Raw genomic sequence first — 18,371 nt, 5'->3', positions numbered from 1 at the left:
CGGAGTGCAAATGGTGTCACGAATTGGCAACCTATGACCACATATTATGGAGCTGTAGCATAGCACCGCCACCGGCGGACATTATGCGTGATCCTTCCCTCGAGCAGTGGGAGGCCGTGTTGGCCAGCTCAGACCGGTCGTCCAGACCACGGCCGTGGAGTGGGCCACCCAGGTCGCCGTCAGCCATGGGTTGATGGCCATCTGACACGGAATCGTCCACACATGCTCTCTGACGAAAATAAAGTTTTTCCATCCATCCATCCATAGAATGCTTGGAGAAAGCGTGATAGGTGGGCCACATGGCGATAAAAGGCACCGAAACGACGACCAGAAGGTGCCATACTAATGTCTGAGTGCAAGAGGAAAAGCAAGAATAAAGAAGAAGCCTCATGTTCGGAGCCGGAAGTCTTTGAAGCGCAAAACCTAGTGCTTGGTCATGGATTTCACAAAAAGGGCTCCCAACACTAGCGTAATGTTTGTGGTCGTGTGCTGTAGTCACTTTCTTAAAGCTGGATTAAAATATATATGCTACTTGCGGCATATGACCCATGTGGCCACATGTATCATATGATACATGTGGCAGACAAACTAGGATAACACATGTCCAAGCAACACCATTTATCAATAGAATGATGCCCTGGTAGAGCGAACATTCTGGTGCTTTTGATACAACAAGCTACGCAGATCGGTATCAGCCATGCTCATGTGGCCGCCCGTGCGTGACCAGGATAGGTCCAAATGACGCGTTGCGCTCCTCAGCAGTAAGCCAATTACTGGTTATAGGTAATAAAGCTCCCCTCAAATAAAAAGCAAAGCAGAGAAATATTACCATAGCTGCTGCTAACTACTTCCAGTGGCTTTTTTTATAAATAAAGGGTAAGTTTAAGTAAGAATGTGTTCAAGAGCATTCATTAAAAATACTCAGATGCTCAGTAAAACATCAAAGAAAGCAAATTACAACATTAATTCTCAAACAGCACAGGTAACAGGCCCAATACTGGAACCGTATTGTCAAAGGCCGGTCCTACAAAGGACCAAGATGGAACCATCCTGTTGCACTATTGGGCCGATTACCTGTGCTGCTTGCGAAAAAGGCCCGCCACCTTAGCTTCGCGGCGGCAGGAGACAGATGCATTTTCTCTTTACTTTTATTTTAATCTAACCTGTATCTCTAATTTTTTTCTGACCTGCCTCTGCACGGAGTAAGTATACAGCAAGTGATCACGTTTGATCTTCTTTAATTGCGATAAAACCTAAATTACGCATTAATCACAGACTCTCTTCTAATCAAATGCACCAGGCGTACAAGGATTTTCACGTAACGTGAACCTAAGATTAAAATAAGTGGCGTACCACAGTTGGCAGAAAACAACCGCATATTGATGCCCGTGGTGTGGAGTTCGTCAAACTATAATTACATTCCGCTCTAATTGGCTAATAATCTTAGATGAATTGCGCAAGCGTTTTTATTATTCACTTTAGGGTCCCTTGCGTTTCGTAGATTTGTAGGGAAGTTCAGAAGACAATAGATATAGTTTCTTGCAGCACCATATGTCATTTGTGGTCATTTTACAGTATTTAAAGAAAGGCATTGAAATATAATAAAGTAGGTCATTGCGCTCTCGCCCTTCGCTCTTAAAGCACTGACAAGCGCACCTTGAGTGAACGAAGTGTGCGCGCGCCATAAAGTATAAATGGAAGGAAAAGCACTGAAGTTGCGTATTTCAAGGGTGCCTTCGTTTATTTTTATTTCTATTTATTTCTATAGACAACGCATAGATTTATTTCTATACACTCCCTCTACATTTCCGTCTATACGCAGTCTTTACACAAGTATACTAGTCGAATAGATAACTCTATAGACTGTTTATAGACATCCCATAAGTACATGGCCGGTCAATGCTTTACAAGTTTCTCCGCAGGCAGTGTATAGACCTCTGTCTGCTAAACCTTCAGTAGAATATTGTTTATAGGCTGTCTGTAGACAGGCAGTCACAACTGTTGAAAAAGGTCACACACGGTCTTCACAATTGACATGACGATCAATGTACCTACAAATTTAGTTTACTTATGGTACATGTATGAATAATCTCAATTCATACATGTACCATGAGAATGCACATGATACAAATAAATGTTGAAACTAAAGGTCCGAATAGTATCCTCAGAGGTATGCTTGCGGCCTGTTGTCTGCAGTCAATCACCCGGACATGTTGACCTGTACAGCACAGAGGGAAAATAACAGTAGGGGAACTGAAAAAAAAATTTCAACTTCATCTCTACACACGTGCTTTACAACGAAATGTATATCCTTGCTCTGTCATTCTATAAAGGTAATCTTGATCTTTTGGTTTGGTTTTATTGGGTTCAAAGACCCAGGGTAGCTCAGGCTTTAACAGATGCTGTAGCGAAAAGCTGCGGAGAATGCTGTAGTGAAAAGCTGCGGAGAATTTCCGCCACCTGTGGTTTAAGGGCGTTAGCTCTTCCTACTCGTATTCGAACGTTTCTTACCTGCACGAGATTCCATTATCGCGGTTCGAAATGTAGGGTCAGCAAAATGGGACCCCTCATCACATGACCGCGCGTGCGCAGTCGTCGGGTCGCAATGGCGGCCGGTTTACCCCCTATAGCGTTTATAAACATATTCTATAGCGTTACTAAAAACCTTGGCGAAGCATCGCGGCCCACGACGCGCACCAAGCGAGCGTCTACACGTAACAAACAATGCACACATTTCAATGAAGAGCAATCCATGGTCCGGAGAGGCGATAACACAAAGATTAAAAAATAAATGTGACCCACCAAACAACGTGAGTGCGCGTTTCCGGAGGTGCCAAGTACATTGAGCTCACACGACGCTAACTAGAGCATAGTTCTTTTGTACTGTCATTCAAGGATTAAGCGATATTTCTGGCCACGCATATACCTTGCAACACGAAAAAGCCAGTAGACAGCTCGCGAGGAGCGGCTTTCCATCGCGGGTTTCGCACCGACTGCCTTTTCGCTCGTTAGGAAAGACATAGCGGAACAGACATAGCTGCATAACGCCGCTTACAAACGCGGATTGGAATGGGGAGTTCGTAGCTGCGCACATAATCTGTTCTGCACACACAGCTCTGCTTAAAGTGGCTTAGGAGAACAACTGAAAAAAATATAACCGTGTAGGGTTACCGTAAGTGCGCGATTAAGTTGGATTTCGATGAGAACGTAATCCTAGAGAAAACGCACCAACGACACCGACACATTCGTGCGCAGAGTTGTCTGCAACCCGAAAGATTTTCCGCCGTATCGAGGTAGAGTGGGTAAAACGTTAAACAGAAAACCATCTCACGGTCGTATCTTTACCCCTCTGGCCTGTGCAGCTTGATCTGGTATCCAAGACGCAGACGGCTAATGGTGAATAAGCTTAAATTCTGCGCTCACATTGAAACAACCTTATTGTTTTCGCGAAAACAAAATCGAAATCTTACTGCTTTCTCCATACCCACCACATCTCCCACCGACTAGTATATTTGGCGCACTTTGTGATTATTAATTAAAAAGAGGCATAGCATAACGTATTTTATGCGTGTGTTCGTGTTTACAAATCTCGTATGGGCGACTTCCTCGCGTCATTGGCTCCAAACAACAGGTGTGTCCGGAAAAGCGAAAAAAAATTGGCTTTCTGATCGTTGCGTCGCAGCACATTTTCAGGTGAAAGCACACTGCAGATGTATAAATGAAAGACGTAAATCGCGCAGACGACCACATATTTTATTACTCTTCTAATAGAGTTTATTAGAGACGGATACATCCTTGGATTTTCACAACCATTTTTCCCCCTTTATTTTCAGTTCATTTTAAAGAGACATGTAGAATTGATAATGAAATGTTTCTTAATTAGGCGCGTTGAGCAGTAACCATCGAAATGTGAACTAAATTGTCTCGGGCGATTTTTTTTAGCGATATCGTGTTCGTTTGATGCAGCACTGTTTGCGGGCACCTTTACTTCATAAATGCTGCCGTTACTCGCTTTACCTGCTAGCATTAAACATTCTTAAGTTGTATTCACAATATGCATTACGGTGCAACGAAAAGCAGCCTTTCTGGGCTTCTAAAAAAACATATTTTTAGTTACCGAAGTAGCAAAGCATGTGGAGGACTCTAGCCATAGGTGAGGTCACCTGATGCAGTTCTTCTCAGCATACAATGCAAAAAAAATTGACATTGTTCTCGACTAAGTTGAAAGGCACTGTATGTATCTCCAAAAAAAAAAGAAATTTGGACTATTATGGAGTGGTAATCAGACTATCTATAGATATAACGCTATGATAGACTTTAGCATATACGTAGTATACACACTGTTTATAGACAACATGAAATTAAGACTGTTATCCGCTCAGGATATACACAGTTTGCAGAAACAACGAAATTAAGGGGGTTATAGAATTCAGTCTACAGCCGTCTACAGCCGTCTACAGACAAAAAATTAAAGCGTTATAGACTGCAATCGTTAGACAGTCCATATACTGCTTATATACGAAAAGAAATTAAGGCTGCTATAGACAGTAGTCTATAGGCAAAATCATATTGAGGCGTTGATAGACATCAGTCTATATACAAAAGAAAAAGTCTAAAGGATGGCTGTAGAGTCTATAAAAAGTCTATGAAAAGTCTACAGACGATTTTATAAGGGTCAGTAGAAATTTTTTTCTTCTTTTTTACACAGCCAAATTAAGCTACTATCTATTGGCGGAGAGACTTTAGGCAAGCATGCGGAAGCAGTTTCTTATTAGGGTAGTGTCTCGACTTCCGTTCTTTTGTCCTCTCTATGACTCTTGGGCGATTTTCGACACTCCTTCATAAAACTCAATATGACAAGGCATCTGAAGTATTCTTCAGATTTTCCACTATTGGTACGTGAACAAGCAGCCAGTGGCCGACTTTTCGTAGAGTTTGAGAAAGTTCTTTTGTATATCATTTACAATATATATATATATATATATATATATATATATATATATATATATATATATATATATATATATATATATATATATAATGTCGTAAATGAATTACAACTCGTGTTACCGCGGCTTCAAGCTAGTATTTTTTTTGTACTCCGGCAACGGTCGGGCAACTCCAGCCAACGGTGTGCCTAGCGTGCCAATGCAGCCAGGCTGGTGAAGTTAAAAGAGCCAGATATTTCTTCGTGCACGCTAGTTTCAATCACTTGGTTAACTGAAACCGCGAAGTCAAAAATAGAGGGGAAGCCTCAACCAGGTAGCTGGCGAACGCTTCGACGAGAGGCCTTGAATTCCTCTTGCCGATACGCTGCCAGACTACCCTAAAGCTCCCGCTTGGATGCTCGCTCAGTATTTTCAAGAAGCGCTCTGGCCTTCCGTTTCTCTCCTACACGTTAAGTAGAGCTACACAGCATTGGGAACATGAGAACCAAGCAAAACCGGAATTACGTGTCTGCCCAGAGGTGGAAGTGTTTTATGAGCCGCATGGTGCCGGTCGAGAAGGGACGTGCAAACTGCACCTTTCCGTTCGTGGCTGCGTGCTTATGCGGCCAGCCTTTTTGGGGTTTATTTGCCACCAGTAAAAAAACTTCCGAACACTCAAAAAGCTAAGCTGCTCTCATAACAGCGGAACGTTAAATTCCATAGGTCATGGCGCCAGCAATCCAACCCGACATATAAAGGGACGGTAATACATGGTTTCCTCATTTATAAATTTCCGCTTTAGATAAAAATGAAATGCTTCAGGTTATTGAGTGAATGATTACGCGCTTAAGTGCTATTCAAGTTCAGGCTCCGGTTGGAAAGCCGTGTCGCTCTATTTACTTACTTATTACATATAAGGTATGTCTCCTGCCAAACTTGTCTTGAAAACGCTTGACAGGCACAGCCGACAGACTGCATACATATTTTCATCAAAAGAAATCAACGGCATTTTTGCAAACTCCGGATCAACTTTCAACGTTCGGGCAGCGCTATTGGCATAAAGTGTTGAAGAGAACTCTTATTTTTCCAAACTTCCAACCATCGCTTCCATATAAAACTAGCAGCCAGTACTACTCCGCTGCGAGCGAATTGCGCACCTTCACGCCGCTGCTGAAGAATCCAAGCAAGCGAACGAAATTCGGTAAGGTTGAAAATTTAGAGGGTATTTTTAAGTTCTAGGACTTCCTACGGAAGACCGAGACTATTGGCTTTCACAGAGTAAGGCAGTGAAAAACACAAAAGATTCTGTGTTTATCACAGAGAATCTGACAAAGGGGAATAGAGAACTGTTGCTCAAGACGAAACAATGGGCCAAAGTCTACAACTATAAGTTTGCCTGGCATCACAACGGCAAGATTTTGCTTCGCAAGGCAGAAGGTCTTTCCGCACAGGTCATACGGAGCGTAGACGATCTCTCAGAGCTTGAGTAATTCTTTTCCTCCATTCATAAAGAGTATTTAGAGGACCCTTATGCGTCATGTTTGGGCAATGTTTTAAACCAAATGACTTGTGTTCGCTTATCAAAGGAAGACCTGCATCAACCCTTACCTTCTTGCACCTGAATATGCAATCAGCCCGAAATAAGAGTGACGAATTTTGTGCATTTCTAGAACAATTTGACTTTGATTTCACAGTCATCATGATGACTGAAACGTGGTACAGTGACACCAGTGATGTGATGCATCTCAGTGGTTACAACCCATTAGTTATGAACCGTGAATGTAAGCGCGGCGGTAGTGTTTGTCTATATTTTAAATGTGGAAATGGCTCTAAAATTATGAGTGACTTATCACTGTCTACTGATCATTATGAAGCTATTTGTGTAAAGAGTGGTAATTTTGTGTTCTCTGTCATGTATAGGCCACCCGAAGGTGACCTAAACAAGTTCTTTAGTTATTTAGATTTGGTGTTTTCCTCTGTAAATCAGTGTAACTACACAATGGTTCTTGGTGGTGACCTTAACATCGACATTCTCTCTTGCACCGTGAAACAAAAAGAATTTTTAATGATCCTTGAGTCGCATTCATTTTACAACGTTGTTGGAACCCCTACACGCGTTACTGCAAATAGTGCAACGGCAATGGACTTATTTATTACTAATATTCTTGATAATAATATACTTAGTGGTACTATAACAGCAGCAATTAGTGATCATTTACCTATATTTCTGGTTGCCGATAAGAAACTTATACCCGCAAAAAATTGCAAGCAAAGTTTTATCATTCAGGATGTTACAGAAAATACACTTCAGCTGTTTCGAAACGAAATAGCTATCACACGCTGGCATGACTTCTATGTTACTCTTCGCCCAATGACGCATATGACCATTTTATTTCACTGTTTTCTTCCATATACAAGAAGCATTTTCCATATAAAGTAGTAAAGAAACCCAAACGTGCACGAAAGCCCTGGATGACTAATAAATTACTAAAAATGATAAAAGTTAAAACAAGGATGTATCACAATTTTCTTGAGAATCGTGACCCTGAATTTCTAGAAGATTTTAGAAAATACCGGAACTTGTTAAATAAGTGTTTGAAGCGTGCAAAACGCGACTATTATGCACATCTATTTGACGGAATTACGGATTCTAGACAAGCATGGAAGAAACTGAGTTCAATTCTACCTTCCAGGAATCAGACAAGAACTTTGGAATTAAAAATAGATGGCCAACAGTACGAGAGAAAAGCACTAGCAGAAAAATTCAATGATTATTTTCTCTCACTAGTCGAGAGTACTTACAACACCGACGCCCAGCGATATCTATCTGCCCCATTAGAACATTCCGTTTTTTTGAATCCTACTGACGAGTGTGAAGTCCTGAATTTATTCCATGCTTTGAAGAGAAGCAAATGCGAGGATATAGCTGGAATAAAAATGCAGCCGGTTAGCTTTGTCATTGACCTTATTGCCCCATGCCTAACCCATATTTACAACCTAGTTTTATATACCGGTGTATTTCCAGAGAAACTTAAGACTGCTAAAGTGACAGTAGTGTACAAAAGTGGAGAAAAAGATAACTTAGGGAATTATAGGCCAATATCAATATTTCCAATCTTTTCAAAACCACTCGAGAAAATCATCTTTATAAGACTCACTGGTTTCTTTGATGCTAAGTCTGTTATTACATCATCGCAATATGGCTTCCGGACAGGTAGATCTACTGAGACAGCTCTACTTCACCAAAAAGAATTAATTTTAGATAATATTGAAAGGAAGCTACCAACACTAGGACTATTTGTGGATTTCTCCAAGGCTTTTGACAGAATCAATCATAATATCCTACTAGACAAACTGTCTTGCTATGGTGTTCGTGGTATTTCTTTTAATTTGGTTCAAAGTTACTTGACAAATCGACATCAAGCAATATGTATAGGAAATGAAATGTCCTCATTACAAAAAAATAAGCATGGCGTACCTCAGGGGAGTATTCTCAGCCCACTGTTTTTCAATGCTTACATCAATGACCTTGTATCTCTAGATAGCACCATAAATTATGTTATATACGCCGACGACACCAGTACATTTTTTACAGGAAGCAATGCAAATGACCTTGTCAAATCCGCCAACCTATTCTTGGACAAACTATGTAAATGGTCAAGCGCTAATAACCTAAAAATAAACTGTTCCAAAACAAAATCAGTTCTCTTTCAAGCTAAACAAATAAATGTTCGCATTAATCCACTGCAGTTCGATAATACTGAAATAGAATTTTCTTCATCAGCAAAATCCCTGGGTGTCGTTTTTGATGAAAACATGCTATGGGATTTTTACGCCGAAAACATACAAACTAAACTGTGCAAAGCATTAGGTATAATGAGAAAAGTACATTTTTTACCCGTCCCCCAAAAACTAATGCTTTATAACACGCTTTTTGCACCTCATCTATTATATTGTCATCTTGTTTGGGGTACTGGCACCAAGAAATCACTAAATAGATTGGTTACATTACAAAAAAATGCAGTTAGAGCCATTTCAAACTCTCCATATAATGCCCACACTTCGGACCTATTCCTTAAATACAATATTACTAAAATTTCCACGCTTTATGAGCGCCAGTTGCTGGCATCTTTGAAATCTGCAATCCATAAAAATATAACAACATTACTAGCCGTTGCAAACTTGCAGATTAACATATCATCTCGCTCCACCCGCCACCATGAACATTGGCACGTTCCGCGATCACGTACTAACTACGGTCTCCAGATGCTTCGAAACAGGCTGCCTAGTACACTTAACAAATATAAGGTAACGGAAGAGCAGCTGCGGGTTCTAACCAAGAAAAAATTATTCGATATTATTAACTAACCTGTACTGTTAGATTTGAAAGTATTTTTTAACTTATGCACTCATTCACTGTTTTTGCACTTATCTTGTTCGTATATTTTTTTCCATTTGTTCCTTGTTATTCTTCCCATTATATATATTTTATGTCCTTCTAAACTGTCGTGCTTGCTGCAATGTGGTTGGGGGAGACGGGGCCAGTCAAGCTGCCCTTGACGCAGCTTTTATCCCGTCACCCTCGCCACACATCATACATGCCCTGCACTTGTTGTGGGAAATAAACTGAAACTGAAACTGAAACTGAATGTTTCCAACACAATTACCTTTGGCGAAAAGCTCGAGTTTTTTTTTGTGCATGTGTGTCCTTGGCATGATACTTTTTGAGGGTTGCAGTCGGACTTGTGATAAAATTTGACCTTGTACACTTTCTTTCAGCGCTCAGCCTCTAGGGCATCAACGTCTACGAGGGGATCCCTGCGGAATGGTGGTAAAGTGAAATTTAGTAGCTTGGTTTTGAATGTTTTTCTGTTAATATGATATATTCATTTCCTATGCAATATACTGGTCTTGCGTTGGAAATGCAGCACAACTGTACGCATTTAATTCAAGTGTGACCAAGCGGATCAGATTTAAAATCTAAATAAAAATTGCTGCAAGGACAAAGCTCAAATACACCAAGTGAGTAAAATCGGCTGTTCAGCGGATGCCTTGTTGCGTGATAAAGGGGGTGATTTTTTCAAAACTTACCCACTTTTAAAAACAGTGCCCATCGCCAAGGTTGTCTTCCTTTACTAGTGTGTAATTGAGCTGAACAGAGAGGAGGTCACGAGAGAGAGGTCGCGGTTTAGCAGACAATTTGCCTGAATCTCTTTTTCGCTTTAAAATTTAAGTTATTGTTTTTGGAATAGTAATCTTGAAGACTGTAATGGTTCAACTCTACTTCAATTTAGTTAACTGAACAAAGAACAATAGGTTGGGGCAATTGTCAATCAGTACTCTGGTTTTTCGTACCACACTCAAAAATTCAGCGGTGATATGCACCCAGTTCCGAGCCACTATCAGCATCATTTCTTTTTTCAAGCTGTAACGACCAACTGTCTTCATGAATTTTAACAAATAGAATTTGTTCATATTTAGCATTGATGCACTGCAACTGGCTGCACGTCATCATCGAGATTTTGAATGCGGTGCAAAAAAGAGACCTCAACCCAGTTCTGTAAATTGAATTACATTCCAACAATACACTGTTCAATATTAGCATTCCAGAAAAGAAACTCAGCAACTGAAAAGGGAAGGAAGAAAACAGCAAATTATATGCGCAAGTCCAGTACACACACGAAATAAACTTTCCTTCACCGCAATTTTTTAGAAGCTGTTAACAATATAAAAAAAATTATCCTCTTATCCTTTATCCCGTAAAATGTTATCCGTTAAACTGCCAGTTTTAGACACTGGCGTTATTGAGCTTCGCTGTTTTCGGCAGCTTTCATTTAACCTTGTAAACTGGTCCACTTGGCTGAAATTAAAACAGCAGCAGGCGAAGATGCCGTGGCTACAGCTAGCTTTCGATTAATTGGAGAATATTTTTACCATAATGCTTGGAATTGTGAGTTTCATTCCTGTGCCGCATGCTGCCATGGTGGCTCAGTGGTTATGGCGCTCGGCTATTGTCCCGAAATATGCGGATTCGATCTCGGCCGTGGTGGTCCAATTTCTATGGAGGGGAAATTCTAGATGGGCGTCAAATTGCGATATCAGAACACGTTAAAAATCTCGGGTAGTAAAAATTTCCGCACGCCTTCACAGCGGCGTCCCTCGTAGCCCTAGTTGGTTTCGCAAGGTAAACCCAGATAACCCCCCGAAACCACTTTGATTCGTATATGCAATATCCGGAATCCGTTAGCGGCTACGCATCGGGTGATGTTTCCCCTCTCGTTGAAAACGGCAACAAAAATACTTATTACCGAGAAAAGGCGCTAGCGCCGTACTTACATTTGCTATTTTTCAAGGCAAAATGCATTCCAACCGAGTGCAGTTACCTAGAATAAGGTCAAGTCAGACGCCCAAAAACTGCTGCTTACGTCAGCTGGTTAGTTGATATAAATGTTGAAAAATTAAAGGGCAACTCCATAAAGTTGTAGGCACTCTCAAGTACAGGTCCCTTACTTAGTCCGGAAATCACGCCTAATACCAGGCACCACAAGTCGCTTTTTTTTCCGCGTCATAATTTTATGATACAGGCCACACTGATGTATAATATATATGAGTGAGGCCATCCATTCAAAGCGGAGGTCATGGAGGTGGTCCTGTGTTTGTGCGCGGCAACATTAGAGTACTGAAAACGCTATTGCCCACAGTCGAAATGGTTGTACAGAACGCATGAACGGAATTCCATCCAGCTTGTTTACCTTCTATGTGACTGAGGATTTACTTGATTGTACGCCTCACAGTAACTCATCGTCATTATCACCAGCCTGACGACACCCACTGCAGGGCAAAGTCCTCTCCCATGCATTTCCAATGAACCTGTCTTTTGCCAGATGCGCCCAACCTATGCCTGCAAACATCCTAACCTCATTCGCCCACCTAACCTTCTGCCACCCCTTGCTACGCTTGCTTTCTCTTGAAATCACAGTAACCGCTCAGTGTTAAAAAAATCTAACTTTCTAACTTCCACTTGAAGCCCTGCCACACTCTTGATACCCTAAGTAAAGGTTTGCCGGTGGTGTTGGTCCGGTGATTTCCAGAAATTGGATGCACCGCTTGAAGGCTTCTCGTTGATATGACTTGCAGGCGAAGCGATTTATTGAGAAACGAAATTTATGCAGGCTATTTACAGTTGGGTACAAACAAAATTCAGTATACGGCCACAACTATCCGCGGCCGGCCGAGCCGACCGCCTTGACCACCTTGACCTCTTAGGGTGTCGGATTGCGGCGGCGAGGCAACTTTGTTGGCAGGGTAGTTGGCTTTGGGTTCGATAACGCAGATATCAGAGGGTGCGAGCTTTTGGAAAAAGGCTTGGCAGAGACTGACCAAAACTGCTTCTCTGTCACGCATACACCGCCGTCCGTCCACATACTGAATGGCATCCTGGACGAAGAAATGGCACAAGGGCCATTGCCTGCTTTCTGAAAGGGAGGCGCAATCTGTGAGGTTGACGGAAAACGCATATACTTCCGCGGGATGGTACGGTGGGCAGGGTCGTCTAGATTGAGATAGATTGGCCATAGCGACGCATAGGCAAGTGCATCGTTCATCTCGAAGTAGATACCGCGCTGGTAGATTCAGGTGGAATAGGTCGCTGTACTTGCCTAGGAGGTGTTCGAAAGCTTGCGCATTGCCCTTAAGGCTTGTGATGAGGGTCTTCGGAGCAGATATTTAATTAAGCGTTCGAATAATCTGCAGGCCGAGATATCTCCCCTGATATCACCTTGCTTAGGTCGAGCGGTGGACGTTTAGTTTAGAGATCACGGCACCGACTTCATTGCGATGCAAGAGGACCGTCTCTGTCTTCGATCGGGCGAACGTGAGGCTGATGGAGGCCAGACAGATCGAACGTCCTACAGCGGAAACTCTGAAACGACCCGCACACACATGAGCTAGTTCCCGTCCTTCCACGATTTATTTAGCACCCTCCTTCGCCTACCGCGCTGTCCGCTCGGACGCTTACGCTACCAATCACCCACCTCCCCGAATTTAAAGAGTTGCGCTCTAGAAATCCATCATATAAACTAAGGGGAATGAGTACGAACTAAGGAACAAATAGATGTAAAAATAATGGTTGATCCTGTTCAAGGAACAAATACTAGACATTTTGAAACAACTTTTTTAAGCCCCCAATTTTAAAGGATCCTTTATGACAAAGTGAGCAGACGAGATGGGTTGTGGGAGATGAACATAAGAAGGCAAATATGAAGAGAGCATACTACAGAGTCAAAAATTTATTCTTTGAAGAAGGCTCCATTAAATAAAAGTGAACTCTCAGTTGCTCCCTCCACAGCATCATAGAACTAAAGGAAAATTGGATGTAGTTTATGCATAAAGATAATGAGTTGCAATTGCCGTCAAACAAAACCTTCTGAGACAAGAAATTATCTTTCAGTTCCGAAATGTTAATACATACGCAAGAATTTCAGCCCGGGAGATCACAGCAAGAAAGATAGAGTTGTACTTTGCAGAGAAACGTGCGAAGTTTCATGAAAGTGAAGTTACCCTGGACACATTCTATCTTACAGTAGTCAACTCTTTCGCCCACACTGCCGGCCATGCCAAGCCTTGGCGGCTAAAGTTGAGCAGCTACTTAGTGGTCACTATGAGAAACAGTATTGGTTAGGTCCGGGTGTTAGTTAAAGTTGCTTATTTTTTATTTTTTAAATACTACGATTTTGTACATATCAGAGCAGGGTGCGAAAACAAACAGAATATCATCATATAAACACTTATATATTAACCAGATGTACACCGCAAGAGACAAGTAGGACTGTTACTGTCAGCATAAGACAGTTAATACCACCAGAGAATTCTGCACCGGTCCCTACAAGTGAAATAATCACGCTGCTAATTATTAGGCCTTCAGTGTGAACAAACTCGGCATCCTACAGGTTACTAAATGGGAAATAATGAAAGGTCTACAAGGAACACAGAACAAAATGCAGTGGAAGAGTATCAGGCTTTGTATATTTACTAAACGCCAAAGGGGACAATATGCGAGATAAACTTGCAACCCTTCATAGGAAGTGCGCCACAACCTCCAGAGTACCGAAATCTTGAAATATCATATTACTCCACAAGAAAGGGGACTTCAATGACTTGAAAAAATTACAGACCACTCAGCTTACTTTACTTTCCTTACAACATATTTACTGTGGCAATAGCTAACAAATTAAAGCAGGCATTGATTTAACGCATTGAAAAAACCAGGCTAGCTTTTGTAGAGGCGACTGCACAGTAGACCACAACCACATCACCAATCAGGCGACAGTTGATTTCACGAAATGTAACCTAGATCGACATATCATATAGCCTTCGTAGATTATGAGAAAACATTTGAACCAGTTTAAACATCAGCAGTCATGCAGGCATATAGTCAAATTGGTGTAGAATTCTTGTGTATAGGTACTCGAAAATATGTACAGCACATGCATAGCGACCATGGTCATTAAGTGGAATGCTAAAACGTTCCAGTTACGTAGTTGTCAACGAAAGAGCACAGTTAAGATCTAGACCAGTTGGTACATACGCAAGAAACCAGTAAAAAAAAACGAGGGACATGAAAGAGGAATGTAAACAACAACGACTGGAACTGTGCTTTATGGAACAATAGTCGTCGTTGTCTGCATTCGTCCTTCTTTTAACTCGTCTTTTTGGATGGCTTTTCGCCCAAAAATCGTGAACAGAAGTTTACTAAGGTCCCTTAAGAGCAAAGTGTGTAGTAGATCTATCTTAACGCTAACCAATGGGTAAAAACAGTGAGGCTCACGAAATGCTTTAACCTGAAAATTCTGACAACTTAGCGAGATCTGTAAGGAAAATTATAGGACTAATCTAAGGGACAGAAAGTAACCTGAGAAGGTTAGAGAGCGGCAAATGTGATATAACTAAAATTAAAACGAAGAAATTGGCACCAGAAGGCATTCAATGCGAGAGAAGATATGTGATGGCAGCTAAGGGCAGTGGATTTCATTTAATGATGAGGTAAGCAGAAGCGGGGCCGTCAGAGAATCATGCGGGCGGATGAGATATGGAAGTTTGCTGAAAAAGCAACCGCATCTGAGCCAAGACAGGAGCAACTATGGGAATACATTAGAGGGCTTTGCCCTGTTTTGATCCTATAGCAAGGCTGACAATGACGACCGTGAATGAAGTAATTTATTTCAATCTCCGATCACACGAAGCTTTTAGCAGCTTTAGCAATGGTCGATGATCCATCTTGATTTGCAAAAACTAATGCCTCGTCCTGCCGGAGGGTTGCTGCAACAGCATGGCCTCATATATGTAGTGCTTCAAGTACTGGCAAAGATAAAATACCATCATTGCGAATTGATATGTCATGCCAGTGCTCTCAGAAAATCTAAAGCGGATAGTGTTTCGAGAACAAAATGGTGCACATGCAGTATTGTCCTGCTTTCACGTGACCGTTTAAAAAAAACTAATTATGTGACACTAATTTGACAGCAGAACCCGAATGACTTCTTTTAACGAGAGCGTGTTAGTATACACCATGAAGGAAATAAGTTGTCTGGCGTCGGCGTTGACAACTCTTTAACGCCTCGCAGCAGATGTGAAAAAAGCAACCGGCCCCTTCGGAACCCTGCGTAGGTCACGTAGGTCGTGTGACCTTGTGGTGTCATCACAACCTCCCACCGGATTGTGAGCAAACGGAACACCGTGGCGGGTGGCGAGTTCATTTATGACTAGTCGCGAGAGCTTGCTCCGGAAGATGAACCTGGGTCACAGAAGCCCCACCAGTGGCAGCACCCCAGAAGCAGCACAGGTAATAGGCCCAATATTGCAAACTGAAGGATTCGTTCTGGTCCTTTGCAGCATCGGCCTTTTCCAATATATTTCCAATATTGTGCCGATTACCTGTGCTGCTGGCACTGTCATACCAGGGCAGTGGCGCTTCGCTTAACTGCTCACCGCACCACTGCGCCAGGAGCGGAATGAGATGTCTCATCGATCTATGAACGTAAAGTTGAGAATTACCCTTCCGCATATCTGGACATTCATCTATTAAGGCTGTCTCGCCACACTATTAAGGCGGAGATGAATTGCCGCCTCCTGTCAACCTGTCATACCTGTCAACCTGTCATACCTGTGTCAACCTGTCATACCTGTGATACCTGCCAACGATGCTTTCGAAAACGCGAACTGTTTTTCACGCAGAATTCACACTGATATGCACACGTTAGAGAAAGAGGGCAAAATTTATCAAAATAAACGCCCAATGAAAAATAACTATTCTTCCCCGTGGGTTAGCCTTTCGTTACAAAACAGCACTGCTGTCAATCTCACAACCTAGAAAGACAAGAAGCAGCTCGTGACTTAGTACAAAGCACATAGCGTGAAGCCAGAGGACACGTAGGATGCTGTCTCGGTGCATATTACGCAGGATATGGGAGTCGCGAATCAGAGAGAGCTCGTAATTGGTGAGTCGTACTGTGACTGACGGCAGTCTAGGATAGATGTTAGTGGAGGATCGGTAATGGGCGAGCTCTCTGTGGTTACAGTGTGGTTGGTGGTAGTCTAGGGTGCCGCATAGACTAGACGCGTGAAAACATCACAGCTCGGCGAGGTTGCAGTGAGACGCTGTATTTGGTTTCCATTCTCCCCTTGTACCATTTCGTCGTGAGTGTTGTGCATGCAAGGAAATCCTCAGCCCTAGTGCTGTAAAAATAAATTAGTGCGAAAGCACTTCTAGCCGCACTCCCCTGGTTATAGCAGCGTGTGTCTGTGCAGCCTGTGAGTAGCAGGGGTGACTGGCTCACTGTGTCAATGGACACCTCAGTCGCGTTGGTACGTGCCGGTTGTGTCCACCTAGAAAGAACTGTGCTTTCGCACAATAGTTTGTGCTTAGCAATGCTTCACTGGCGTCAATTGTTTTTGTATGCTCACCTAAATTTTGTGGCGGTATTCCTTATTACAGTCGTGAACGCAAGGTAGCAGCTGAGGTGCGGATAGACTGATGCTAGTGTCAGTCGAATAAAGCCCGTCTCCCAGTCCACCTCGTTTGTTCGACACTAGCCGCAACACGTCCATGACCGTGTTGACTTCGGACGCGAACAACTGTGTTGTGAAGCCAGGTTTGCTGTTATGTTGTACGCAGATTTAAGCATTCGGTTCCTGTCGCTTGGGTGGATTGGATATACGTTGAGGTATACACTGAATTTTGCTGGTCGCGCGGGAATGACTGTACGAAGAGTAGTTCCCAATTATCGCTAGAGCATGGGCGGCCAATGCACTGCGCTCAGCACTGAGGCGTCTGCAATTTGCGCGATTTAAAGTTCAAACGTACTAAGATAGCCGTTTCAGTGAAATAAAATGTATATAGGACCCTCCAAGTACGTTTAGAGACGTAAAACATTGGCTCCTTAGTCCAAAAAACTTCCTGAAGTGGAAACTCAATTAGAAACTTATTCGTTGTGAGAAAAATAACAATAATGCCGTGTATTGTTTGGTGAGAAGAGTCAGAGAATCCCTCCTTCCGGACAAAAAATTTGTTGTAGCGCCAAACATTCTTGAATGGCAGGACTGATGCGCGATACTAAAGAGAATGAAGAACTTTGCGCTTTATAGAAGGCAATGATGTCACTAACCAAAATATTTGTTGATACCAGCGAGGAACAAAGGGGAAAATATGTTGTAGGCTTGGTCGCCTCTATATAAAATTCATAATGCAGAAAATGCAAAAACACGCATCTAAGAATTCGCTGGATATTACCATTGAAATGTCAGCACTGAAATAGTTATCGAATCAAGAGCCTGAAACGCATGAGTATAATAGGAAGAAGAGTCAAGTGAAAGAGTACTAACGTAACAACCTTGTCAAAAAGTAAGAAGCACGTTTTCCTTTACGTAATTAAGTTCGTGGCTTTCTTTAGTGACTTCATACGCTCAACTGCTCAAACAATACCACAGATAGTAAATTATTATAATTTTTTTCGATGCGTGCATGATCTAATTACATTATAGAGTGGGTTTTTGTCCATCACAATAAAAAAAAGTGATGCGCTTCAGACTGATAGCCAGAAACGAAGGCAGCACGACGGCTAATTAGCCAGCATGCCAATTTCTTTTCCTTTCGTCCAATTCTAAAGCAGGTAATTTTATAATCTGATGAGCAACCAAATATCCCAGTTTGCCGCACAGCTCGACTGATTCTCTACATTAGAAATTAAAATTAAAACTAAGGTGATTAATTCAAAAATCGGTTTTAAAAGTGTTCTTTTGCTGTACTCTGTTTTTGTCACTGTAATTAACACCCCTGTAATAATGCCAATCTGCGCGCAGTAGGTTCTTTGTATCAACAAATAAACTACAGCTGGCAACATTTTGAACACTTCCCAAAGTTCTCTTCCCACTTTGGTACACAGCGCT

At 42.1% G+C, this 18,371-nt stretch overlaps 1 protein-coding gene across 1 annotated transcript in view; it reads left to right on the top strand.

Moving 5' to 3' along the window:
* The window catches only part of LOC144129638 (uncharacterized), a 116,511-nt gene that overhangs the window by 37,568 nt on the left and 60,572 nt on the right, over positions 1–18,371 (top strand). Inside the window, exon 2 of the mRNA XM_077663755.1 lies at positions 9,708–9,759. Within this exon, the coding sequence (XP_077519881.1) occupies positions 9,708–9,759 (52 nt within the window). The remainder of the gene's footprint in view (positions 1–9,707; positions 9,760–18,371) is intronic.

The sequence above is a fragment of the Amblyomma americanum genome, chromosome 4 (assembly GCF_052857255.1).
Source record: "Amblyomma americanum isolate KBUSLIRL-KWMA chromosome 4, ASM5285725v1, whole genome shotgun sequence".
NCBI classification, from domain to species: Eukaryota; Metazoa; Arthropoda; class Arachnida; order Ixodida; family Ixodidae; genus Amblyomma; species Amblyomma americanum.
Note: the sequence above shows the minus strand (reverse complement) of the source record. Positions and strands in the feature narration are given on the sequence as shown.